The 27,088-nt window shown below is 46.5% G+C and overlaps 1 protein-coding gene across 1 annotated transcript; it reads left to right on the plus strand.

The window, feature by feature from the left end:
* The first annotated feature begins 1,495 nt into the window (after window positions 1–1,495).
* ZFP62 (ZFP62 zinc finger protein) lies at window positions 1,496–16,557 on the plus strand. Its single transcript, XM_037136344.2, has 2 exons — window positions 1,496–1,568; window positions 12,703–16,557. Coding segments are annotated over exons 1-2 (2,724 nt in total). The 5' UTR covers window positions 1,496–1,567; the 3' UTR covers window positions 15,426–16,557.
* The last annotated feature ends 10,531 nt before the right edge of the window (window positions 16,558–27,088 follow it).

The following is a 27,088-nucleotide window of genomic DNA, read 5'->3' on the forward strand; positions in this document are numbered from 1 at the left end:
AAATTAAAAAAAAAAGCTGTGCTTCCAAAACATTTCATATATTGTGTAACCGCTGACAGTAAAATTTGGAAATGTTTATATAATTTTGCCAATGATCTAGAAAATAATTAACATATGAGAGTGAGAAAAAACTGTAATTTCTTTACAGAGATGTATGCTAGGTGAACAATAAAACTTAAAGTACAAACTATTTTACATTAAGATAAAACTCAGTGATGCATGCAGAATAAAATACTAGATTAGGATAAAAATCCTGTGAGGGACACAACATGAAAACTATAGGTTTAAGGAAAAAACACAAAAAGGTGTAAAATTTATGACTGGTAAAAGTGAATGGTGAGCATTATATATGGATTGCCATGACAGGAAAACAACTTAAGTATCTATCATGGATGAATGGACAAAGAGAATATTACATACATATATATACATATATATATATATATATATGAATGAAATTCTGCCATTTGTGACATGGATAGACCTTTAAGGTATTATGCTAAGTGAAATAAATCAGAAAAAAGTAAATACCCTATGATCTCACTTACAGGAGGAATCTTAAAAAAAGGGGGGGGAGGGAGGAAGGAGTCTTAGAACAAATAAAACTTAGATACAGAGAACAGATTGGTAGTTCGTGGTCCCCAGGAGTCCTGGATGGAATGTGCAGCGTGCCAACTATAGTCGATATAGTATTGCATATTTGAAAGTTGCTGAGAGAATAAATCTTAAAAGTTCTCATCACAAGAATAGTGTATATGTGTAGTGATGGATGTTAACTAGACCTACTGTGGTGATCATTTCACAATATATATTTGTATTTAACAAATACTGAACCATGCTTTACACCTGAAACAATTATATATCAATTTACCTGAATTTTTAAAAAGTGGATGACAGATGCATTCGAAAGAATAAGTAGTTTTGTTGTTTAAGTGTCAATATTAACAATATGCCAAAAGATATTTAGATGTTAACTATAAAAGTTAGCCTTTCGAAGTCATTTTAGGCCGAGAGTTCCGGAGCCAACACCGGGGATAACTGCAAGGAGGACGCCGTCGCAGGGTCAGAGACGGCGACCGCACGGCCCACCCCGCTGCCCAGCGATGGAAGGCCGAAGGGCCCCCAGTGCCCGCGCTCAGCTCAGCTCCACCACCTCCCTGTAGCAGCGAGGGGAAGGGGCGGTGTCCCCGCCCCCTCAGGCTGTAGCGAGCTCTGCATTTAGGTGCACAGGTCGTTAGGTGTTTATTCTACCTAGGCACTTATTTGCCTTGCTGTCGCCCCCAACGCGGAACATCAAGTCCACAAGACAGAGAAGGCTCGCCTACAGCTCCTCCACCGGACTTGCGCACGCGCACCCAGGCCGGCACTTAATACACAGCAACTGCAGCATCAGCCGTCCCAGCACCCCGCGGCCCGCGTGCCCGAAGGGAGATAATACCACCGAGTCAGTCCTCCAGACTCCTAGAGAGGACCCGGAAGTGCCCCGCAGCCCACAACGGCTTTTCCGGCCGGGCCCGCTGAGCTTTTGTCCCGCTGGCAGTTGGCCTCCCGCGGCGCCGCCTCAGCCAGTACGTGAGTACGCGGCCGCCCGCGCCCCCGCCCCCGGCCCGCTCCTGACACGCCTTCCCCTTCCCGGCCGGTCCCGGCTGCCCCCTGGGTCGCGGGCGGGATCTGGGAGGAAGTGCGCCCCCTCCTACGCCTCTGGCGAGGACCGGGGAGGCGGGATCGCGGGCTTGCGGAAGGGTGCGGGGCCGCCGCCGGAACCCTTGGACTGCGCGCTGGCGCCGAGTGAGGCCGACCGGGCAGCCGGGATCCCTTTGGGGCTGCCCCGAGCGCGGAGAAGTGCCCCGCCCTCGTATTTCTCAACTCTTCCAGGCTGCCTGGGGCGGGAGGGAGTTGAGAAAATTAGCTCTTAGACACACCGCCCTCCCGCCCCTGTGGTGCCCGCGTTGCAGTTAACTTTGGTCTGGGCTCGAGTGTGACTACGAGCATGAGAGAGACCCCTAGGGGTGACCGGATTCGTCCTCCCTCCCCCCCAACCCTCTTTTTTTCCCACTTTGCGGGAGGGCTGAAGTGGAGACTGCCGGCCCAGGTGCGGATCGAGCCCCGGGGAGGCGCTTCCCGCGCCGTTGCCTGGGGCAGCTCGCCTAAGCGCAGACGAGGGTGCGCCCGGCGGAGGCGGCCTGCCGCGGGCTCCGCAGACCGGGAGTGAACTTGGGAGAAGGCCGAGGAGGCTCCAGACACGGCGGCAGCCTAGGGGAACGCCGGTGCTGGGATGTGAGAGATGACTGGGCCGCGTGTGCGGCCCGAAGACGTTTGGACTAAGCCACTAGGCGTGTTTTCTTTTTGACAGCAAAAGCGTTATTGTTGTTTTTTAATGTTTAAATCTACAATACAGTCATGTGGTTCAGCTATTTAAAATATAAAGAAGTTGTCAGCGAAAAGGTACCCCCCTGTACACTATCTTCCCAGGCCCGACCTCGGTAGGTCATCCAAGTCAGCTTGCGTGGATCCTCCTGAGTTTCCTTATGCAGATGCCGCAGATGTGAACGTAGTTCCCCTTTTCCGAACACTGGTGGGAGGTCGCTCTTCGTGTTCTGCACCTCGCAGCTTTCACCTGGTCTGTCTCAGATCATTAGAACAGAGAGCTTTTTTATTTTTTTACTGCATCGTGGTATTGGATGAGCCATCTTTGGAGGTTTCGGATGTTCCATGATTTTTTAGAACACAGGCCGCAAACAAGGCCCACACGGCCAAATCTACCCTCCACCTGATTTTATCCAGCCTGGCACCTGGTGTCTACCCCGCGCCTCTGAGTTCTTGCTGAACTGTTAGGGAGGAGGTACAGTTATGCAGTCCTAACCCTAAAGTTACATTCGGTCCTTTGAAGGTGACTGTGAGGCTGATGTGGCCCCCGTGAAAATGAGTCTGACACCCCTGACTTGGATCTGGTCAGGGACGTTTCGGTTCTTCCCAATTTCTGTCACCTCGTATTAGGGCGCTTTCGGTGACATACCAGTGCTTATCTGAGCAAGGGTTTTTAAAGAAGTGAGTGAAAAGTCAAAATTTTGTTTTACATCAGTGAAGCCAGTTATTGTTAGATTGCTAAATATACCAAATCATTATTATAACTCATGTAGTATTTTAAAAACAAAACCAAGCAGTTTCTCTCTTCTGAGACTTGTGTTTGTGACGTTTAGCCTTCCAGTAGCCCACTTAACTCTAATGACGACTCTTCTCACGCAAGTCTTTGCTCCTTTAGCTTCAGAAAACCTCTCAGCCTCCCTTTTGGAATTTCCTTTGCTTACCTTATTCCCAAGGCTAACTAGACATTTCCCCTTCACTACCAGGAATGAGAATGTTCTGTTTCATGTTTTACTTTGAAGAGAAATCCCCGTGAATCCTTACTTCCACTTTCAAGCCATAGAATCATCTCATGCTCTGTCTACCATCCTGATGTTTATGAACTGTAGATGCAGTAATAACTAAAGCACAAACCATGTTTCTCCCTCCTGGTCTCCATGTCACTGCTCATTTATCCCATTCCCCCGCTTCCTAAGTAACCTTTCTTCTGAATTGGCAAGCATTTTGTGCTTGCATTCCCTCTTTTCTCTCTGAAGAGAGAAGAGATGGCTTGATCATCTCCCAGTCACGTACAACATCCAAGAACTTAAGGTACAGAGTCCAGGTGTGAGCTGTGGACTGTGGTTGGCACTGTGGCACGTGCAGGTTTGCACATTTGCTTGCTTCAGGGAGTTGTTAACAGGCAGCAGTTTATACCAGAGGTAGCTACAGTTGCTCTCAAGTGAGTTGTCAAGGCTCTTGAGAAGTGCCTCCTGCCGCTCAGCGGCAGGAGTTAGGGCAGGCTCGTACTGTCTGCATGAGCTCCTCTGAGCGCTGGTGGTAGGGCATGAGCACGTGCAGAGCTGCCCAGAATTTGTGGGTCATGTATGGTTTGTAAAGAATAGGCCGCTCTCTGTGGCTGGTACTTGACTGGCGTGACTAGGCTGTTGGGTCATGCTCCCTGACAAGAACTGGTTGGAGGAGTTTCCACTCCAGCCTGTAGAATCCTGAAGAAAGTAAAGCTTTTCTGGCCCTTTGTATTCAGGACTCATACTTTTGGGGTGACTCTTTCGTGTGCCATGGGGGATGCATGGCCCAGCCCACTCTGTCAGCTATCTTCATGGGACTACAGTCTCCCAGACCCCAGAGCTCAGTTCTCTGCCCCCACACTCCACAGCTGCCGTGAGTGACCTCTTTTGTTTTGACTTTTTATCATGAGAAAGTTTGAACGTACAGGAAAGTAGAGTAGTGCAATGAACTGCATACACCCATAGCTTAGATTTAACAGTTGTCAGCATTGCTACATCTGTTTCACCATTCTCTTTTTATTTGAAAAGAAAGAAAGGACACTGTGGCAGCTAAAATGCCGTTATTGCACTCTGCTAAATTAACTCTGATTCCTTGATATAATCTAACTGCTTGACAAACTGCTGAGCCTGTGGCCTGTTTTTGTGTGGCCTGAAAGCTAAGAATGGTTTTTACATTTTTTAAGGGATATTAAAAAGCAGATTAAAAAAATAAGTGGCAGCCCTGACTGGTTCAGCTCAGTGGATTGAGTGCTGATCTGCGAATCAAAAGGTCACCAGTTAGATTCCCGGTCAGGGCACATGCCTGGGTTGTGGGCCAGGTCCCCAGTAGGAGGTGTGGTAGAGGCGACCACACATTGATATTTCTCTCCTTCTCTTCCCCTCTAAAAAAATAATAAAATTTTTAAAATCTTTAAAAATATAAATATTAAAAGTAATAAAAATTTAAAATGAGTCACAGCCCTGGCCGGGTGACTCAGTTGATTGGAGACTCCTCCCGTAGATCAAAAGGACAAGGGTTCAATTCCTGATCAGGGCACATACCTAGATTGTGGGTTCGATCCCTGGTTAGGGCACATACAGGAGGCAGTTGATCAATATTTCTCACATTGATATTTCTCTCTTCCTTCTTCCTTAATCTGTCTCTAAAATCAATTAAAAATATATTCTCTGCTGAGGATTAGGCAAAAGATAAATAAATGAATGAGTGAATGAATAGAATGTGACCCACAAAATCTACAATATTTTCTATTTGGTTCTTTACGGAAAAGTTTACCAACCCCTGATTTAATGGAGTAAGTGATCACGCAAAATGCATATCTGAGCTTGTTACTCCGCCTAAAACTCCTCAGGACCGAGTCAGGACTCTTCGGTACGATGGGTAGCCCTCGTTTGTGTCCGCCTGTCCAGATGTGCCTGTGCCCTGTGCACCAGATGTCCGAGGGTGGTGAACGCCTCTCCAGTTACTGTAGTTCTTCCCTTTGCTGAACCTGCTCCTTTCCTGAAGCTCTTCCTAATCCTTCAAAAACAGTTCCATCCCTTCTGCCTCCTCCTCCTCCCTGTGTGATCTGTGCCCTGTGTACACATCCCCCATTTTTATCACATGTTAATTATTTTCCTGCCAGGCTCACCTCATGTGTGAGCTCCTTGATGGCAGGGCCTTGTCTTACCATCTCTGCATCCCCAGGACTAGTCCAGTACCTGGGGCCAAAGCAGGATGAGGGTCATAATCGAAGTTCCTTGGGCAGCACTCAACCTCAGAGATAACATACAGGAATATATCTTCACTATTGTTTATAAGAGTAATACTATCTTATTACATCCTCTTCATCGCCTTTGCATGTTAGTAGCTTAGTCCATTCAAGCCACTGTAATAAAATACCACAGATTTAGTGGCTTATAAACAACAGAAATTTATTTCTCAAGGTCAAGGCACCAAGGGGGATCTCTGTGGGGTCTCTTCTAAGAGCACTAATGACATTCATGAGGGCTCCGCCCTCATGTCTTATGTACCTACCTTCCAAAGCCTTCCTATGGCCTTCATCTTTGGGGGCTAGGATTTCAACATAGGAATTCGGGGAGGCACAAACGTTCAAGGCGTAGTGGCAGCATTTACCTTGTGCTAGTTTTCTATGCCTTGGTGCTTTCGTGCCTGTGTTTTGGCTTTTCTTAGTCTCTGTATTGAATACTATGAATCTCATTGCTAACCATCTTTTTTCAGTGAAGATGGACCTTTATATTGATCTGTTTTGATTTCAGCCATTAAGAGAATTGGGTGCTCTGCATTGGGTTATAGAACACTGACCCCACCCAAACAGGAGGTCAGGTAGGGTAGAAACAAGGGAATTGCTGGACTCTGCCCATGTGAGGGGTAAGCAGTGAGACATTTGTGATTATGCACAGCAGGCCAGCCAGTAGCCAGTCAGATGGGGGAGTCCCAGAGGACGTGAAGGGGATAAGAATTAACCTGTCAGAGAGAGCCAAGGGAAAGAGTCCGTCAGGGCCGAGGACCAATGCACAGTGGTAGGAGGGATTATTTAGTGTTTGGTGTCCCAAGTCACTCCAGGCGGCCATATGCAAAAGGATTCAAGTGCCACACTAAGTAGCCTGGAAAGATTTGGCGATGGGGTATGACCAGGTGTGCATTTCCCAGAACCTCGACAGCTGTTGGAGGAAGAGTTGGATCAGGGTAAGAGTGGAGGTAGGAAGACTACAGCAGAAGTTCAGAAGGGAATTTAGGACCTAAACTACGGGCTTGGCAGTGGGAATGGAGTGGGGGCTTGAAAACTGTGTAGGCAGTAAAGGCAACTGGTCTTAGGGGCTCTTTCAGAGAGAAAGAGAAGAGTCTACTTTTGACTTAGGCAAATAGGGGGAGGACAGAGGTGTTTACGGGGTCTGTAATTGAAGAGAGGGGTCTGGGCTGGAGAGGAGGCTCTCTGAGATGGTTTGTAGGAGTCATAGACCTATCTGTAGGCTCCTACAGAAGGAGCTGCTGCAGAAGAGCATAGAATCAGGAAAGGAAAGGTTCTAGAACGGAACGGGGCTGGGAACATCCAAGGGACAGCAGGCCAGTAGTTGGTGAACGGAGCAAGGTCTGGGCAGAGGAAGTCAGACCAAGTAAGCGAGAGGCGAGACAGGTGTGTGAAGATCACCTTTTTAAGACACACTGTGGACAGGAGGCAAGAGGGCGGAAGCAGTGCCTGGTGGGAAAGATAGAACTTAAATCTACTTCTGGACATTTCTTAAAACTTTTATTTGCAGATATTTTCAAGTAAAAAGAAAAACTTCAAGAATAAGAATCATGAGGAGACACCCTTAACTCACTCATCAGTGTAGTTAACTTTCGTTTTCTTTTTCCTCATACATACATACTTTCACCTAAACCTTATGTCACGGCCCTTTGTCCCCTCAGTATATATTTCAGGAGGATAGGGTTACTCAAGTAAGTAACTCCAGTGCAGCTGTCACCTTCCATATTTACAGTTGACATTACTTTTGTCTAACCAACCATGTTCCAGTTTGATCACTTGACACAATTATTTTCTTACCAGTTTTTCATTCCGGTACAGATTTACTCCAGGTCATGTATTGAATTTAGTCAAGTTTCTATAGCCTTCTTTAATCTGGAACATTTCTAGCTTTCTCCATCTTTTATGAAAATGATACTTTTGAAGAATACAGGTACCTTTTTGTGGAACATTCTTCATGTTCGATCTGCCAGATGTTTCCTTGTGATTCAGTTCATCTAGTGCATTCTCGTAGGTGACGATGTGTCCTTCTGAGAGCGTCACTCCTGGAAGCACACGCTGTTCCTCTGCCCTCACTGGCAGTACTGTACTGATTTACAACACTTGACCTTCTCCACTATGTAATTACTATTTTTTCCCTTGCATTCTTTGGGGGAATGTCTATACTGCTTGTTAAAATTTCCCCTAGATTTAGGATCCATTAATAATTCTCTTACTGTTTATCCTTTGCCAAATGCTGATTTTGTTTTTTCTAACTTACTACTCCTTCCACATTTACTATCTGGCCCTGGTATTTTGCTGAAAGCAAGAGGCCTCCCTTTCTCCCCTGTTTGTATCTGCATGGATTTATGAAATCCTGTTTTCAACGTTTATAATTTATTAATGTATTTAATTGTTTTTACCGGAGAAATTGAAAGGGAGTTTATTCTGATAGGATCTACAAATCGGGGAGCACAGCCTTCAGTATCAACCCAAGACGTACTCCAAGTAGGGGAACGGAACAGGATTTTTGAAGATGCATGTTGCAGGGGGATGACAGTCAAAGAGATGGGTTGCTAGGGAACAAGTTCCCAAAGTTACATCATTCATTTTCTTATGGAGGGTCAACTGGACTTTCAATGTCAGCTGGACTGAACATAGAAAGTCCAGTTGACCCGTGGTTAGCAGGTGGAGTTGTGGGGTAAGAGCAATGAGTAATAGAAGGGGGGACCCAAAGAAAACCAGAATTTATTTATAAAAAACTGCATATTCTCACATGTTTAAACGTCAGTCATCTTCTTTCACAGTGCTCTCCATTGGATGCAGTACACCTATCGAGGCTTTTTTCCCACTACTCAAAACAGTTTTTGAATTTGTAGATTTTGATGCCTTTAAGTGCTTCTGCTGTTTTTTGTTTCACCTCTTCCCCATCAGCAAAACATTTTCCTTTGAGGGCTTTTTTCATTCATGGAAACAAAAAGGAGGTCACTCCGGGTAAGATCAGGTGAATAGGGAGGGTGGGGCACAGGGGTCATGCTGTTTTTGGTTAAAAACTGAACACTCAGTGAAATGTGGGCAGGTGCGTTCATAATCTGTACCTAATTATTATGGACCCTGAATTGGATACTCAAGCTGGATCTTGTGGTCTTGTGATGTGTCCCTGTTGTTTCTGAGCACCTCCTTGCTTGCAGCTCATTTTGTGTATTCTGTCCCCAGCCTGGAATCCATCGGATTCCTTTTAGTAGCAGTGGTAATAGAGGCTGAGAACAGGGTGCTAGATGGGCTCATTACCACTGAGGTGTGTTTGCTTTTTGGCAGACAGAGCTAGGGAATATACATATGCACACAAATATACATATATGTGAACATACATACATTTATATGTGTGCACGCACACATATAAGTTAGAAATCCTGCATTGACACCAATACCTCCATTTCACCCCACAGAGTTCTTTCTTGCCTTCCCATATTCCGTATTTTCATGTCTCTTCTTCCTCCAGGAGAGCCCTGGCTCAAAACTAAACACATTTGCTCAGTCCCATAATACATCTAAAATTGTTCCAAAATTACGTGGCCCATACCATCACAGAAAACAAAGCTGCTAAAAGGAGTTCTTCTCTTTGTAGCTCTTCCTCACTGCCCCTCCAGCCTTCCCTTAAACTGAGAGTGCACAGCATCTCCTCATGTGCTATGTGTGAGTTATGTGGGTTCATTCCTGGTTTTTTGTTCTCTTCCTGTGGCCGTGGTACTCACAAGAAGCACAGACGAGTTCCTTTCATTTGCCTTCTGGTCTGCTGGCTTCCCCCTTCCCATTCTCACTGATGTACCTTTATTCTTCGAATCTAGAGAACATTACCATGCTTCAACAAGTAAAAACTGCACAGAGGCTGTACACAGCTGCCCATTCCCGCACCCCTTATAAGTAATGTCCTTCAGTGTTTTCTGGTTTCTCTCATTACTGTCAAATAAGCAGATATGTGCTTGTTTTCTTATTTTTGTGCATAAAATGTAGCATATATGCTTTTTCACTTTACAGTGTATCCTTGAAATTGCTCGCTGTCGATCAATTTTATAAAGATGTTCCGCAGTCGTTTGTAGTACTCCACTGTGCATACATGCCATAGCTTACTTGCCCATTCTTCTGTGCATAGCCTTGTGGGTAGTTTTCCAGATTTTGCAGTTACATGTAATGCTACAGAGAATAACTCTGCATATATACTTTCGTATTTTTGGAACTATATCTTCAGTATAAATTCCGAGATGGAATTCCTGGGTCAAAGTGTGCATGCACACATACTCGTGTCTGGTATCGCAAGTTCCCCTCACAGAGGCTATGCCAGGCTGTATTCCCGGCAACTCGAGCGTGCCCATTTCCCCCATGGCCTCACCAGCCCGGTAGGCTGTCAAGTGCTTGAATATTTGCCAGTCTGACCGGCGAGACCTGGTGCTTTAGTCTAGATTTTATTTGAGTGAATAAGATCTAGAGTGAGTCTCTTCTTATGAGTGAAATTGAAGACGTGTTTAAGGAACATTTTAATATTTCCTTTGATAAATTGTATCTTTTGCCCATTTTTCTGTAGGATTTTTAGTCTATTTTTCTTCAGTTTCCGAAGATTCTTTATATCTTAAGGATGTTAGGCTTTATATACAATGTAAATGTTTTCTTCCACTTTGTCATTCATTTTCTGATTTTGCTTATGGTATTTTTGACATGGCAATTTATATAGTCAGAAATACCAACCTTTTACTTTTTCAGGGGCATTCGCCCCGGTGACTCGGGGCGAGGCTCCGCAGAGGCAGAGGCTCCTCGTGGAGGCTGTTCCTGAGTGTGGTGTAGAGAATGGATATAGTTCTATCTTTTCCCAGATGGTTTATAGCTGCTCTAACACTAATAAAAAGATCATCTTTGCCCCAATAATTTGATATATTATCTTTATCATATATTTGATTTCTGTAGTAATTAGGACTATTTCTGGACTTTGTATCCTGTTCCGTTTGTCTTTCAGCTGAACCAGTGCCACATTATTTTGTAAGGCTTTGTGGCATACTTTAAACCTTTTTTTAATTTTCTAAAGGAAATCCTCACCAAGGCTATGTTTATTGATTTCAAAGAGAGAGGCAGAAAAAAACATTCATGTGAGAAACAGTGATTGGTTGCCTCCATATGTGCCCCAACAGGGGTTTGAACCTGCCCTGACTGGAGATTGAACCTGCAGCCGTTTGATATACAGAGTGATGCTCCAACCAACTGAGCCACTGGGCCAGGGCTGTGGTATACTTTAATATCTAGCATGGCTAGTCTCCCCTCATGGCTTTCCCTTTTCTGTTTTTCTCTCTAACAGTTTTTGTGTATTTATTTTAGGGGATTTGGTTTTCCATATGCAGAAACATAAAGGCCAAAGGGACTGGATGGAGCAGAGTCCCTGCTGTATGTAGAGGCAGGATTCAAAGCAGAGATAGAACATGTGTTGCTGCTGGTGGTTCTGGAATGTCACTGCTCACCCAGTGACATGGGCTGTTCTGCCCAAAGTAGTAAAGAAACAGAGCAAAGAACTAGGCGGAGCCACCATTTGTCAGTGACCTCTGAAGATCTCTTACCTATTCACTTGTCATTTTGTGAAGCTTTCACACAGTAGAGTCACCTTTTGGTTTAATGTCTGTTGCATGGTGCTTCATTTTACTGTCCTCATGGTACTCTGAGTTCCCGCTTCTCCTTTTCTGTACATTTTAATTGAGTCCGTCATTACATCTCCATAAGCGTAAGTTGGATCATGTCGTCCTTTATACATGAACACTCCAGAATATATATCTTACTTTTCCTTTTTTGCCTCTGATTCCTCCTCACATTTACATACAGAGTTTCTAAGTAGGACTGACAGAGGTCCAGAGTACTGCCCCAAGAGAGTCTGGTACCCTGGTTAAGAGGAGAGATCCATATTTTAAGTCTAATCACAAATATCTAATTGTCCATGGTTGGGGACAAGGGACTTAGAATTCTTTCTTTTGTTCTTAGGAGTCAGTTTGTCCATAGGTGGATACTGATGGAGTGCCAGCCATACAGAGAACCTTCACAGGGACAAAGGGACCCTGCCAGGCTCCTAAACCCCTTTGGAAAGGAGTTCACCTTTCCAGAGTCCTGCACTTTAGGCCTCAGTTTCAACCATGATCTAATAACCTGACCGTGAATAAATAACAAAACAATGATAGCATATAGCATTCACCAAGTACTTCTGCTATAGTGACATTCTCAACACTTTACACATCTTCTCTCATATAATATTCACACCGGTCCTGTTGACTCATTGTACAGATGAGGAAACTGTGTGTCTAAAAGGTTAAATAACTTCCTCAAGACCACACAGCTAGGGATTTCCACTTAGGCAGAATTATTTCCTTTGTCTAATGGTTTGTGTTTTTGCTTTTGATATTTGATATTCTCTGACTGCAGTTAGCCTGTTCCTGAAGTAAGATTGAAAGAAAGCCTTTTGCCCAGCAGGCTGAAGTGTCCTCTCTTACATTAAGAGTTCCCCCCTGACTACCCAGCTAGCCACTTTCCAGGGTCAGAGTTTTCCTTGGAGGGAAGGTCCAAGAGGCCAAACCAACAGGCTTGTTTTCTTTATAATTCCTGACATGACTATTCTGATTTTCTGACCCTCCCAACACTTCCTCCCAGGTACTGATTTCTCATCTTCAGCTTTGCCTCTCTTCTGCAGATTATGTCTTCTTAACTTTTGTCTTTCTAATCTGTCTCCTCTGCTTCAGAGGTTTCTCCTGCCCTCTGTTTTTCCATTACTTGGTGTCATTTTTAAAAAACTGATCAGTGTTGCCGTTGTTTCTGTGCATCATTTCAACTTACCCTCATACTAAGCTGTTATACACAAATAGAAAGGATCTCTGTTTTGTTGAAAATTCACGGCTGTCACACTTTAACATTAGCCCCAGGGTAGCAGAAGTTTTGGCATGTCCACCATTGTATCTCATGCTGTGTGATAGAAACGGTACCTATCATACAGCATGCAGTCAACACTTGAGTGAATTTGCATGTAATTGTTATAGTTTCTTCTAAACAATGTGAATAAGTATCTTTTTATTTTCTTGGTTTAGTGTCACATTTCAAGACAAGGGGCACTGAGGATGAGGAATCAACTGAAAAGTGTGAAAATGCTGGGAATGCGGAACCTCTGTGGCTAAAAGTGGAAGGCCTTCACAAGAGTTGTGTGCAGGAGTCTGAGTTTGAGGGAACCTGTGGTTGGGGTAGCAGGATAGAGAAGCAGTTGGAAAAGCCTGATGGGAAAAGAATGAAGGAGGACAAAAGTGGCATCAGGGAAACAATTGGAAAACCCCAAATCACAGCAAATATAAAGACAGAACAGGAAGAAGAAGACGAGGCATCTGAGAAAAGCTTACATCTGGGCCCAAAGCACATTACACACCAAACCATCCCCATCAAACAGAAAAGCAGTGAGCAAGGCACATGTGCGGAGAGTATGAATGGAAACTCTCATGCCCATCTGAACCAGAACACCAGTGCTATTAGGAAATCCCATAAATGTGATGAATGTGGGAAGTCCTTCAAATATAACTCCCGCCTTGTTCAACATAAAATAATGCACAGTGGGGAAAAACGCTACGAGTGCAGCGACTGCGGAGGGGCTTTTCGGAGCAGCTCCAGCCTCCGCGTTCACAAGCGCATCCACACTGGGGAGAAGCCGTACAAGTGTGAGGAGTGTGGGAAGGCCTACATGTCCTACTCCAGCCTTATAAACCATAAGAGCACTCATTCTGGGGAGAAGAACTGCAAATGTGATGAGTGTGGGAAATCCTTCAATTACAGCTCCGTTTTAGACCAGCACAAGAGGATCCACACTGGGGAGAAGCCCTATGAATGTGGCGAGTGTGGGAAGGCCTTTAGGAACAGCTCTGGCCTCAGAGTCCACAAAAGGATCCACACAGGGGAGAAGCCCTACGAATGTGACATCTGTGGGAAAACCTTCAGTAACAGCTCCGGCCTCAGGGTTCACAAGCGGATCCACACAGGGGAGAAGCCCTATGAATGTGACGAGTGTGGGAAGGCCTTCATTACTTGCAGAACACTCCTAAACCATAAAAGCATCCACTTTGGAGATAAACCTTACAAATGTGATGAGTGTGAGAAATCGTTTAACTATAGCTCTCTCCTCATTCAGCATAAAGTCATCCACACTGGAGAGAAACCTTATGAATGTGATGAATGTGGGAAGGCCTTCAGGAATAGCTCAGGCCTTATCGTACATAAAAGGATTCACACAGGAGAGAAACCTTACAAATGTGATGTCTGTGGCAAAGCATTCAGCTATAGCTCAGGCCTGGCAGTCCATAAAAGCATTCACCCTGGGAAGAAAGCTCATGAATGTAAGGAGTGTGGGAAGTCCTTCAGCTATAACTCACTTCTTCTTCAGCATAAGACCATTCACACTGGAGAGAGACCTTATGTGTGTGATGTGTGTGGGAAAACCTTCAGAAACAATTCGGGTCTCAAAGTCCACAGGAGGCTCCACACGGGGGAAAGGCCGTACAAATGCGATGTGTGCGGGAAAGCCTATATCTCACGTTCTAGCCTTAAAAACCACAAAGGAGTCCATCTTGGGGAGAAGCCCTATAAATGTAGCTACTGTGAGAAGTCCTTCAATTACAGCTCTGCCCTCGAACAACATAAGAGGATTCATACGAGGGAGAAGCCTTTTGGGTGTGATGAGTGTGGAAAAGCCTTCAGAAATAATTCAGGCCTTAAAGTACACAAGCGAATCCACACCGGGGAGAGACCTTACAAATGTGAGGAGTGTGGGAAAGCCTACATCTCACTCTCAAGCCTTATAAACCATAAGAGTGTGCACCCTGGGGAAAAGCCCTATAAGTGCGAGGAGTGTGAAAAAGCCTTTATCACATACCGAACCCTTATAAACCACAAAAAAATTCACCTTGGGGAGAAGCCCTACAAGTGCGATGTGTGTGAGAAATCTTTTAACTACACGTCACTCCTTTCTCAACACAAAAGGGTTCACACTAGAGAGAAGCCCTATGAGTGTGACAGGTGTGAGAAGGTTTTCAGAAACAACTCCAGCCTTAAAGTGCATAAAAGAATTCATACGGGGGAGAAACCCTACGAATGTGATGTGTGCGGAAAAGCCTACATCTCACACTCAAGCCTTATTAACCATAAAAGTACCCACCCTGGCAAGACACCCTACACATGTGATGAATGTGGAAAAGCTTTTTTCTCAAGCAGAACTCTTGTAAGCCATAAAAGAGTCCATCTTGGGGAGAAGCCTTTTAAATGCGTAGAGTGTGGGAAATCTTTCAGTTACAGCTCACTCCTTTCTCAACACAAGAGGATCCACACAGGGGAGAAGCCCTACGTATGTGACAGGTGTGGGAAGGCGTTCCGGAACAGCTCAGGCCTCACAGTGCACAAGAGAATCCACACAGGCGAGAAACCCTATGGGTGTGACGAGTGCGGGAAGGCGTACATCTCACACTCGAGTCTTATCAACCACAAAAGCATCCACCGTGGTCAGCAGCCCTATAATTGTGAGTGTGGGAAGTCCTTCAATTATAGATCAGTCCTTGACCAGCACAAAAGGATCCACACTGGAAAAAAGCCATACCGGTGTAATGAGTGTGGGAAGACATTTAATACCAGGTCAGATCTTGCCAAGCACAAAAGAATCCATACAGGAGAGGAATCTCTAAGTGTGCCAAATGTGGGGAGTTACAGTGGCACAGCACAGAGGAGAACTTACGAGGGCGGGAATGTTCTGGATGGGGCCAGGATGAGCTTGTCTCTGTAGGAGGCGGAGCTTACCAAGTCTCAGAGAACTCCAGTGAAAGAGAAACCTTATGAATGTAAGAGTATCTGAGGTCCTTGTTCATGGCTATAATTTACATAGTACAAATGAAACCATGAGTAACCTGTGCTTCAAGGAAGCCTCCAGTGTCAAGGTAGTTGAGCCCTTATGGAATACAAAACAGTTTATACTGGGGATAAAACCTATCAAAATGAAACGATGTCAAAACTTTCAAAATAAGCAGACATATCTGGACATGAAACACATGGGTGAGGAAAGGATTTCAACTAGAAGTCACACAGTCACCATTAGAAAGTTCATATTTGGTTAAATTTTGTGAATCTAAATGTGGGACATTCAGGTGTATCTTTTGAGTCCCAATTATACGGTCAGTGGAAATAACCCAAGAAGGGCCTCCAGCAGCCAAATTCAGGGAGAGATAGGCTTCAGGGAATATAAATATATTTATTAGTAGTACTCTTGTAAAAGCTTTATTACATAATTCAGTGGTTTGGGGCAAGGTGATGACAAGTTCTGAAACAAAATTTGAATTTTGCAGGGAAATTTAAAAAGTGTAGACTTAATCTAACAGGAGATATGAGAGTCACTCTGGAAAAACGCAGGTTGATCGGACTATACTGTTGTAGTGTGATACACTAGTTGAGTGGGGGAAACTTTAAAAATTTCAGATGAACCCCCCTCAGTGAGTGACAAATGTGTGCTGAGTGAAAACCTCACATGTTAACACTGCAAATAAAAGGTTCTACCATGGAGGAAAATAGAGCACACTCAGTAACTAAGGGAACATGTCTTCAATATGAATTTGCACAAAAAATTGATTCAGGGATTCCTATGAATAGGAATGCTGAAAAAGAGGGCATTTTCTTGCAGGAGGCAAAAAGCTAAGTAACTACCAATAATTGGGGGATAGGAGGAAATTCCTGCTTAATCCTGTTAAATGGTAGATTGTTTCGGACTGTGTTATTGTAAAGATTTCATGTACTACCTGTGTGTATTGTCTGTTGTAAGATGTCATGAATATATCGTTCAGGGCTCCCTCCATCTTGGCTGTGAAGAGCCAGATAGTTGTGGCAAGGTAAGGTGGATCCCCAATAAAGAAATTCCTCAAAAGTAAGCAGGCTGTGCCTGACTTTAGAAGGAGCAGTGTGCAGGGAAAGCCGTCTGTGTTGCATCTTCATGAGGTAGACTGCCGCATGCAAGCCCAGGTGGGCAGCAGGGGCTCACCCCCAGGGCCGGCATCGCGGGTTTCACCGGCAGATAGGCAGTGCCCCCACCAGGAGCAGTGCAGCCTGGATCGAGCCTCACATGCTGGGGCAGGGTCACAGCTCCTGGGAATGGGCAGGCTGTGAGTGGCACTCACCACCCATTCTGTTGAACAGAATTGAACAGAACGTTGACTTTGTATGAAGGGTAAAAGGAGAGTCTTCTGAGAATTTAGTAACTGGCCAAGACCACGCCGGGTGGGCCGGTCTGTAGAGGCTGAGTTCTTCAGGCTTCTCTGGCTCTAATATCCATCCAGTCTTTATAAGAGAATGGCCTCTAGCTAAATAGTTGCCTTGCTCTCCAGGACTTCACGTATTTAGCCACAAAGTGTACATGCCTCTCTCTAGGAGTACAGTTCACTTTGTCTCCAAACCCTCACCAGTAGTAGATTTTGATGGAGGGAGTCAGGATGGGACGAGGAAGGGGAAAGTAAAGCATTTCTGCCACTCAGCTCCACATTGGAACATCATGGCCACACTTGCTCTGTGTCCTGGCTACGCGCAGCCCTAACCAATGATCTTCTGCACAGACTTGAGTGCATTTATTCAGGAAATACTTGCTGAGGACATGCTAGACACAGTCCACTGTCTCCTAGGCACTAGGCAACATGAGTAGGTAAAGGACCTGCGAGGGAGAAAAGCCACAAGCAGAGCCACCCCGGTGGCTGCTGAACTAAATGCAGCCTTCAGAGGCAAGTGAGCAGCACTGGCAGTCCGAAGGAGGGAGGCAACAGTGATGCTGGGCAGGCCGGCTGGACTTTTTCAGTAGGGACATGTAGGGGTGATGGGTTGGCCTGGTGAAAGACAGCATGGAAACAGCTCACACATCCTCAAGGGTAGCCGGTCTGGCAGGGTTGGTACCCAGTGGGCAGGAAGGAGGGAGTATGGAGTATCATTTTCTAGGAGTCATCAGGTAATTGAGTCATCTTCATTTACTGAAGGTAAAACCAGGTATGTTTTAGACACCTGGATTACCTTTGTGGCTAGGGCTGTCAGAGTCCCAGTGGCTCAGGAGCGGCACCACTAGATGGGTACCCCAAGTGCTCACTGAGCACTGTGACACACCACCACTGAGACCTCCAGTGGCTCCAGTCCACAAGAAACAGGACCCAGGCCTCGTGGCCTTGACCTTGAAACCACCTAAAAACACAGGCAGCAGCTCAGGATAATCCCAGACGAGAAGAGGTCTTGGGGTCTCCAGCCCTTCCAGGCAGACTGTGGGGCAGAGCCAGTGAGGCAATGCGGCTGCATCTGCCAGGCCCAGCTGGGGGCTTGAGCTTGTTTAGGGACCACCATCCCTCACCTCTTTTCAGAGAAAGTTTCTAATCTGCAGGAAGGAAAATTGCCAACATGTAGATAAATTCTTTTTTAAAAACAGTGTCTAATTCAAGACTAAAAATATAACTGAAATGGAGAATAGTAGGTAAGGAGGAAGACGGGGGATCTGCATCAAAGCGCAAAGCCACCTGTTTTGGAGGAGGGTTAAGTGCTGCTTAAGTCTGCGTTTTGTAATGGTGACTGTGCATGACACATTGTCATGGGCAAGCACCAGGATAAAATAAAGGGTATAAATCTAAAAATATGGCCTGGAAATCCTCAAAGGCTGGAAAAGAGAACAACATTGAAAAGGTTGGGAAAGTGGGACAATACTTCCGGTAAAGATAGGCTAAGTTATTTGGGTCTATTTCCCAGCAAAACAAAAATTTTAAAATAGGCAGTGTATCTGCTCCAGTGAGAGCACTGGGAATGGGGAGACAATGCAGTTCAAAGAAGCAGGGCAGTTGAAACTGCGATCCTGGCATCAGATACCAAAGCACCTCGTGCCTTAGGCTGTCTGCCGATGCTGCACCATTAGGCACCACTTCGGCCACAGGGGGAGAGAGAGAGAAGGTGGAGCAGCCCTCCACTGGGCCGCAGCCTGGAGGGGAGTGGCCTCTGCTGACCCACTGGGATGTGGGGGCGCTGGTCATCAGCTTTAGTGCAGAGGGACCCGAATGGCCACGCGCTCAGGCTGACTGGGGAGTTCTCTTCCTAAAGAGCTAGCACTGGTAGAGCCAACACCCTGACCCTTGGGGACCCTTCAGGACTCCCTGGCACTGCTCAGCACCATAGTCAACCCGCACATGACAGAAGGGGGCCCACTTTCCCGACACGCTGCTGTGGGCAGACGCTCTGGAGGTGGTGGCCCAGGGCCACCCAGCATGGGGACAACAGACCCGGGCACCACTGTCTGGAGGTATCGGGAAGGGAGGGTAGGTCAGGGATGGAGGGAACGGTGATCATGGAACACTGTCAAGATGTCACATTAATAAAAGGAGTGGGAGGAGTTTTCATGGTGAGTCAAGAGGTGCTATAACAGCCTGAAATAGCAGCGCCTTTTACCGCATTAAACACTAAATCACTACCTACTTGCCACCAGAGCAGTGGAGAATGATGCCATTCCAACCTGGACCCCACACCAGGTCTGGCACGAGGCCTGGAAAAGACAGCTCAGGCCTGTGCCAGACCCAGGAAGAAGCGCCTCGAAGGGCCGTTTCCCACGGTGCTGGGGTCTGGGCACGCGCCCCGTGCACCAACGGCAGCTTTTAAGTGCTGCTTGGTCACTCTGCCAGCAAGGATTTGGCTGTGCAAAGGTGATGGCAAAGTTTCTCCCCCTGGGAAGTTGCTGAAGACACGCAAAAGGCACGTTCTTTTGAAAGAAGTTTTGAGTGTGACAACCCATTTGGAAGTGGACGAATTCATCCCCGGTAACATATTGGCTACTTACTTGAAATTGGCTGAGAAAAATAAAACCAAGTTAAAATACAGTATATTCTCAATTTTACCTAGGTTTTTTTGTTTGTTTTTGTATTTAACTCCTTACTTTTTATTGGGAAAATTTTAAAACTTAAAAAGGTTGCAAGAATACAGCCACCGCGTTTTACATTTGCTTTCTCTCCTCTCTCTCCACCCCCCAGACATGCACTGACAGCACACACACACACACACGTTGTCCATGTGACTCTGTGGTCCCCAAACGCTTCGGCATGAACCTGCTACATGACCACAGTGCCACTGTCACACCCACAGAAGTTAGCAGTCATTCTACAATCACAGTCAAGACAACCTTCCCAACTGTCCCTGAGTGACTTCTGTGCAATTCCCCCCAGGGCTCCCACACTCATGAGTCGTACTGGAGGACAAGATTTAAGTACGTAAAAAGCCGTGTAAAAATGACCTGAAGAGACTGGATAATAAAATGCATTCAAAGTGCCTTATAAAGATCATATAAGGATACTGTTCATCATCTACAGAATCACACAGGAGTTTAATCACATCATCCCTAAAGTTTCCTTATTTGCTCCAAATAAATTACCAACTAGATCGCTTGACTTTTATATTATAATGCCACCTGGTAGTCACTTTGTGCCAGGCACCATTGCTAGCAACCCTTCCAGTCTCCACAAGAGAACCGCAGGGGGGAGGGCCGGGCGATGGTGGGGAAATGAGCACACAGCTGTGTGGTGGAGCTGGCACTGAACCGCAGCGACGGCGGGCTCGTGCGTGCACCTAGTTGGAGGGCTTGGAAATCCAACCCCCTTGCAATTAGGTTTGGCCCTTAAATGAGACTGGGGAGACAGACAAAGGTGGGTGCTGTTTCCCGGCTGCTTCTGTCAGCAACGGGAGGCTTCCACGGGAGTGACCTGCCTGGTGTCCACAGCCCCTCGGCCACCGAGATCTGAATGCCTGGGAGACTGCCAGCTGGTCTTCCAGGTGCAGTCACTGAAACACAAACCCCTTCGAAGGCAGGGCATGTGCAGAAGACCAGGCTCCTGGTCCAGTTGCTTGCAGTCTTGCAATGGCAAAGGAGCACATGGACACAAATAAAAGGCAAGTAACAAACTGGGAAAACATCTGCAGCAGAAGTAACAACATTTTACATTCTACAAAGAATTCTTGTGAATGGAGACAGACCTGAGTCTAAATGGGCAAAAGAGAGGAGCAGGCAATTCACATACACAGCTGATGCCTAAAAACGTTTGCCTTTACTAGTCAGCCATGAAGTACGACTTGTGACAGCAATGCAAAACCACCCTTCTATGAGATTAACAAAGAAGGCAAAGAGCAGATCAGATGGCGCTGGCAAGGTGTGGAGAAAAGGACCCTCCTGCCTCTGATGTTAAAGCAGTGCCCGCTCTCTTCAGGGCAGCGACAGTGTGATTCAAAGGCCTTCGGCAGTGAGCACACCTTTGCACACCAGTTCTGGAACCTCACCATGAGGAAAGAATTAGAGCTCTGCAGAGAGATGCAGCTACAAGTAATTGTGCAAATGTGCAGAGTTGCAATGATGGTGCACTTGCATAATGGGCCATGAAGCCATCATCAAAAATGCAGAACAAGTACTTTCTCTGACATGGGAAGGTGCTGGCAACATATTAAGCAATAAAAGCTGCTTATGATATGACCCCAAAAATGCATATATATGAATGAAATAAATCCTGAAGGCTGACTTCTGGCTGCTGGATTTACAGATGGTTTTTGTTTTTCATTTCTTTTACTTATGGCTTAAACTTTTCTATAATGAATGTTTATTTCTTTGATAATAAGTTTTATAAAATGGCAATTACATGAAAGTGAAAGGAGAGGACACTAAAAAACCCTGAGTTCATAGGAATTAAACTGTACCAGATCACCAATAAAGAAGCAAATCAGCCCTGGCTCAGTTGGTTGGAGCACTGTCCTGTTCACCAAAGGTTGCAGGTTCAATTCCCAGTTGGGGCACATGCCTGGGTTGCAGGTTTGGTCCCGGCTGAAGCACATGCAGGAGGCAACCATAGATGTTTCCTTTTCTCCCTCTCTTCCTCTCTCTCGAATCAGTAAATATATCCCCAAGTGAGGATTAAAGAAAAAAAAGGAAGAACAAGTCATAAAATATTAGCATTTACCTTGAATTAACTAGGTTTACTTTTTTCCATCAGAGGGAATGAGGCCTAAAGTGGAAACTGACTTGAGTTACAGAAAACAGTTATAATTCAGGCATACCTGTCTTTGACCTGTGAAATTTGTACCTGTTACATATGTGTAGAAAATATTTGGAAGGATATCCACTAAATTTTAAAACGGTTCCCTTCACCAGGGTAGGATCAGAGGACGGGGGAAGATAACTTTTTCTTTACACAACTCAGTATTGCTGGACTTGTTATAACAAGCATGCAAAAATCTAAGTACATTTAAAAAGCAAAAAAATGGCCCTGGCTGGTGTAGCTCAGTGGCTTGAGCACGGGCCTGCGAACCACACGATTGCGGTTCAAATCCCAGTCAGGGCACATGCCTGGGTTGCAGGCCAGTTCCCAGCAGGGGACACACGAGAGGCAACCATACATTGATATTTCTCTCCTTCCCTTCCCCTCTAAAGATAAATAAATAAAATATTTTTTTAAAAGCAAAACAATGGTTATAACTGAAAACACTCAGGAACACCGTGGTCTCCGTGGTTGGATGATACAGAATCACAACGCAGAGTATGGGCACTTCGCTTACAACTATGTCCGTGCATCTGCACGTGAGGGAGGCCTCGCTGGGAGCACACTCTCATGAAAGGAGTTGTTCATGCTCACTCATTTAGTCCACACGTGTGCTGTGCACCTACGATGGAGCAACCACATGGATGGCCCCATTCTAGGAACCTGGAAGTCAGTGAGGAATCCAACCACCCGATGCGATTCCCTCGTGGAGCCTACATTCCAGCAGGGATAGACGGCAAGTCATAAACATGGCAGGTATGTCGGCAGCTGACGGGCACTATGGAAGAGTGGAGCAGGGTAAAGGAGGCTGGCAGCACAGTGATGAGGGCAGGGTTCAGCTCTTAATCAGGGAAGGCCTCATTCAGGAGGTGACATGTGAAGAAAGATTTGAAAAGAGGCGAGGGAGGGAGTTACGCAAACAGCTGGAGTCTCATAACCAGGGGGAACAGCCAGTGCAGAGGCTTCCAAGTGGGTTCCAGGGGCAGGGAGGCCGAGGCAGAATTAGCAAGGAGGGAGCGAGTCAGAGGCAAGCTGGCCAGGCATTCAATAATGAGTGCGGGGTTCCGCAGACTACTGCTCGGTCTTCGGCTTTTATCCCAAGTGCAGTGGGCAGTCATGGGGGGGTTTGAGCACAGAAATGCCAGAATTCCTCCAGCTGCTGTGTGGAAATGGGACTATGGAGGTGGGGGGCAGAGAGTTGCTTGTCCAGGTGAGGGACAGCAGTGGCTGAGGGGATGCTGAGGTGTAGGGTCTGAGGCACAGTTTTGAAGGTAGAGCCAACTGGAGCTCCAGACAGAATGGGCAGAGGTTGTGAGAATGAGGGGTGCGAGGATGGCTCTTGGGTTTTGGCCTGAGTGAGGGAAGTGGGGTTGCTACTAATTAGGGTGCCCTAGGTTCGGAGTTGGGGAAGGATCAGGAATTTATCTTGGACATGTTACATCTGGATGTAGCAGCAATATAAATTTTGCTTGCAGAATGTTTCGAGGAAAGAGGGTGGGTAGGGAATACACAAAATGGGGTCACTTTAACCAAGCTCCTAAAATTACTGACATTATTGTAACTGAACAACTAGTGGGGTCCCATCACCTGCCGCCCATAAGCAATAACTCTGGAGACAGAGTCCGGTGGGAAGGAAGATGGAATGTTTTATTTACTTAAAAATACACACAGCAGATTTCTTGATGTCCCAACCCCCACCCCAGAGGAACAGGCGCAGGGCTGGCGGGTGGCCACTGAAGCACAAGGAAGAAGCATGGGGTTTGTCACGTGGCCACCCCACCCTCCCCACCTCCCAGGCCCCGGGCCCAGCCTACAGCCTCCAAGGCTTCCCACATGGGGATGGGGTGCCGGGTTTGCTGCCGAGCCTCCCCACGGCTCCTAATTGAAACCTCCTGCACTCCTCCACAGGCAGGTCCTGGGGTGCTATGGCAGGAGAGCCAGGAACCCCTCTGGCCAACCCCCAGCTCAGTAGCCTCTGCCCCCAGAGGTGCATCTACAGCCAGGGCATGGGGGAGCAAAAACGGTATTTGTGCACACTCTGCTTTTTAAATAAATACTCTCCCATAACTCCCTGCTGGGTGGTAGCAGATGGGAGGGTATGTCCCTTCCATCTAATCACCTTCCTAGGTTTTGGCATCAGCCTTGCGCATCCCTTCTGCTTTGTCCTGCACGCGTCCTCTGGGTTGCCAGGGAGACACACACATCTTCTCCACTTCTCCACCCCTCCCCATGGGCCGAGGAGGTAGTTCCCCCATTACACTGTGAAGACTGGAGCATGAGGAAAGACTCTATTCTTGTTCTAGGTAAGTAGCCTGGGAACTTAAACTTCTTGAACTTTCCAGTCTTGTGTCACTGCCTGGGCACACATCTGGCCACACACCAGAGCTCCAGAGAGCCCTCCGATGACCCTGAGAGACTCGCATGTGCAGGCCGCCTGACATCCTCCTGCCAGCTGCTAGACGTCTGGCACTCACCACCCAGACCACCTGACACCTGACTGACAGCCACCCTGGGCCAGTCCTAGGGCTGAGAATGCAGAGCTGCGTATTCTCAAGAATGCACTTTTTAGTGTAAAAGCTCTCAACTTTTCTTTCTTCAGAACACGTCTGGGTTTTTGCCTGGGTTCCTAGTGTGAAAGCTCTAAGACCCTTGAATAAATCTGTCCTTTATTTCTGGTCAAAGCCTCCAGGTCCCTCTGAGTTTGTTCAACAGTTTCTAACGATGACATCTTCCAAATAAAAAAGTCATTTCAAGACTCCTGACCCAGCAACTGTTGCATTCCTAGCACTGAAAATATGCAAGTCAGTCACTGCTGGTGATCGGGGGAAACCACAGGCACAGAAGACGGGCCAGAACACGCTGGAGCCTGGGCCCCAGTTTTCAGGGGACGAGGGAAGGGAGGGAGAGGCTGCAAACATGTCCACACTCCTGGCAAGATCCCACAAGTCATTAAATGGATGACACATGAACCCCGGAAATTAGTAGCAGCTCCTTTAGGACCCAGCTTGAGGTCAAGAGCAAGTGAGGCCAGTACACCGGGCGGGCAACGGTAGGTTTACAGTTGTTCATGTGGAAAATAATACCATAGTAAATAAAATGAGAATAAACTCAGGTACTCACAACCACAAACCCACTGCTGTCCCACCCGGTAAGTACTGCAAAAGCCTCGTCTCTCCACCCGCGTGTCTCCTTTACCACTCATACAGAATACTTCACTCTAACACCAGCTCACTGTCTTTCAATTTAACTCAATTCTGACCCCATCTACTTGGAAACATCTACCGTCAAATCCCTCAGGGTAAGAGCTCAGTTCCATGAGACTCCACCCACCCCCCAACTTTAGCTGCCAATCCCAAGTAGTAGTTCTCCAGGTTATTCATAACTTCTGTACAATCTGAATACAAATCAAAGGTTCCCATGACCCCCCACCCCATTGAATCTGATGATTTACTAGAACAGCTCACAGAACAGTTACACTTCCAGTGTATCATGATGAACGACCTGATGAACAACCCAGTGAACAGACACAGGTCGAGGTCTGGGAGAGTCCTGAGCACTGTGACATCCTTCCTGGTGAGCTGGGTTGCATCACCCTCCAGTACGTTGACATGTTCACGCAAACTTGGTAGATCTCCAAAGCTCATGCAATTGGGATTTTAATGGAAGTTTGATCATTGACCCCATTTTCTGTCCTTCTCCTTTCTCAAGAGAATAGAGAGAGGAGAAAGGGTTGGGGGGAGCTGAAAAATATTGGGTTGGTCAAAAAGCTTGTTTGGTTTTTCCCGTAAGATGGCTCTAGTAGCACTTTGTTGTCTTCAAATTCATTTGAAACAATTTTGTTAGATTGTATTGTGGTAGCTGTCATATCAATGTGCCTTTAAAAAAACTCACCAAAACCAGTGAACTGACCAAAACTCACCAAAGGTGAATATTTGTGTGGCAACATTTTTGGCATATAACACTCATTATTTCAAGAAAGGTAAAAACAACTGAAACAACACACACAAAAAAGATTTGTTCAGTGTATGGAGAAGGTGCTATGCCTGATTGAACATGTCAAAGTGGTTTGCGAAGTCCTGTGCTGCCGACTCCTCGCTGGATGATGCTCTACGGTTGGGTAGACCAGTTGAAGTTGACAGTGATCAAATCGAGACATTAACAGAGAACAATCAACGTTCTGCCAGGAGGGAGATGGCCAACATATTCCAAGCACCCAAATCAATGAGGCTATTGGGGAAGATGAAAAATGTGATTTTTATTTTACAGAAGAAACTAAAAGGACTTTTTGGCCACCCCAGTGCCACTTGTGAGGATGGCCCGGTCTTTCCGGTGACAGCCCTGACCCAGAAGCCATCCAGGAGCCCACCCCATAGCCTAATCACAAGAAGATGCTTCTGTCACACAGAAGCTGCAAGGGTGTAAGGAGCACTGTATCAGGAACGGCAGTGAGACCGAGTATTGGAACATAAGATGCTCCTGTGCTCTTATCACTTAGGAAATTCCAAGGGTTTTAGGAGCCTTGTGCCAGAAACGGGAAGGGTGGGTGAGACCAAATATGTATTTCTTAAAATTAATCACATCACAAAAAATATGCGAGGAGAGTGAGGTCTAGGTTCCAGGTTTCAAAAAGGGGTAAAAAACAAAACCCCAAACAGAACCTGCAAATCCACTCATAATCTGTGATTCTAGAACATGCCATTTAATAGATGACATATGAACTCCAAAAACTAGCAGAAACTCGCTTTGCATTCAGCTTGAAGTCAAAGGCCAGTCAGCCCCATATATTTAGAAAAAAACAACCAGGACGATTTCAGAACTTGTAACTCCAACTTCGCAAGGAGAGCAAAGGTTTCTTCAGAGCAGACAGTGTCAGGTGGCATGGATAGCGGCACTACTGGCCAGCCCCGACAGGAGCCTCGCGTCCTGCCTCTGGGGTTTTCCGGGCAGGGATCTGCGGGCAACCCTGCCTGCGGCTGCGGGGATGGTAACCACTCTCCCCAGCGGCGGGGGAGAGGGGCACTTGCTCTGAGCACTCTCACACTTCGCTTTCTCTTTCACACGCGAGGAAGATCCTGCCACAGCGAGCGGTGCAGCGAGAAAGTACGCGAGGAACAAAAGAAAACGACCTTCCTCTGGCTCTGCTACAGAGGTCTCAACACACGAACGGTAAACACAGATCTTAATACTTTCTGAATTGCTTTCCGCCGGGAGGCCGCCCTGAGGGAGAAGCAGGCGACCAGGGTCTTCTCCCGCAGCCGGGTCAAACCCGCGTTGCTAGGCGACCTCAGGTCCGTGGGAAATGGACTTAAACTGCCCCGCCCAGACCCCGCCCCCACCCCGCTGCGGTCCCGCGGGGCCAGATCATCTTACGCACGCGACG

Source organism: Artibeus jamaicensis, unplaced genomic scaffold, assembly GCF_021234435.1.
Source record: "Artibeus jamaicensis isolate MK-2021 breed Jamaican fruit bat unplaced genomic scaffold, CSHL_Jam_final scaffold_286, whole genome shotgun sequence".
NCBI lineage: Eukaryota > Metazoa > Chordata > Mammalia > Chiroptera > Phyllostomidae > Artibeus > Artibeus jamaicensis.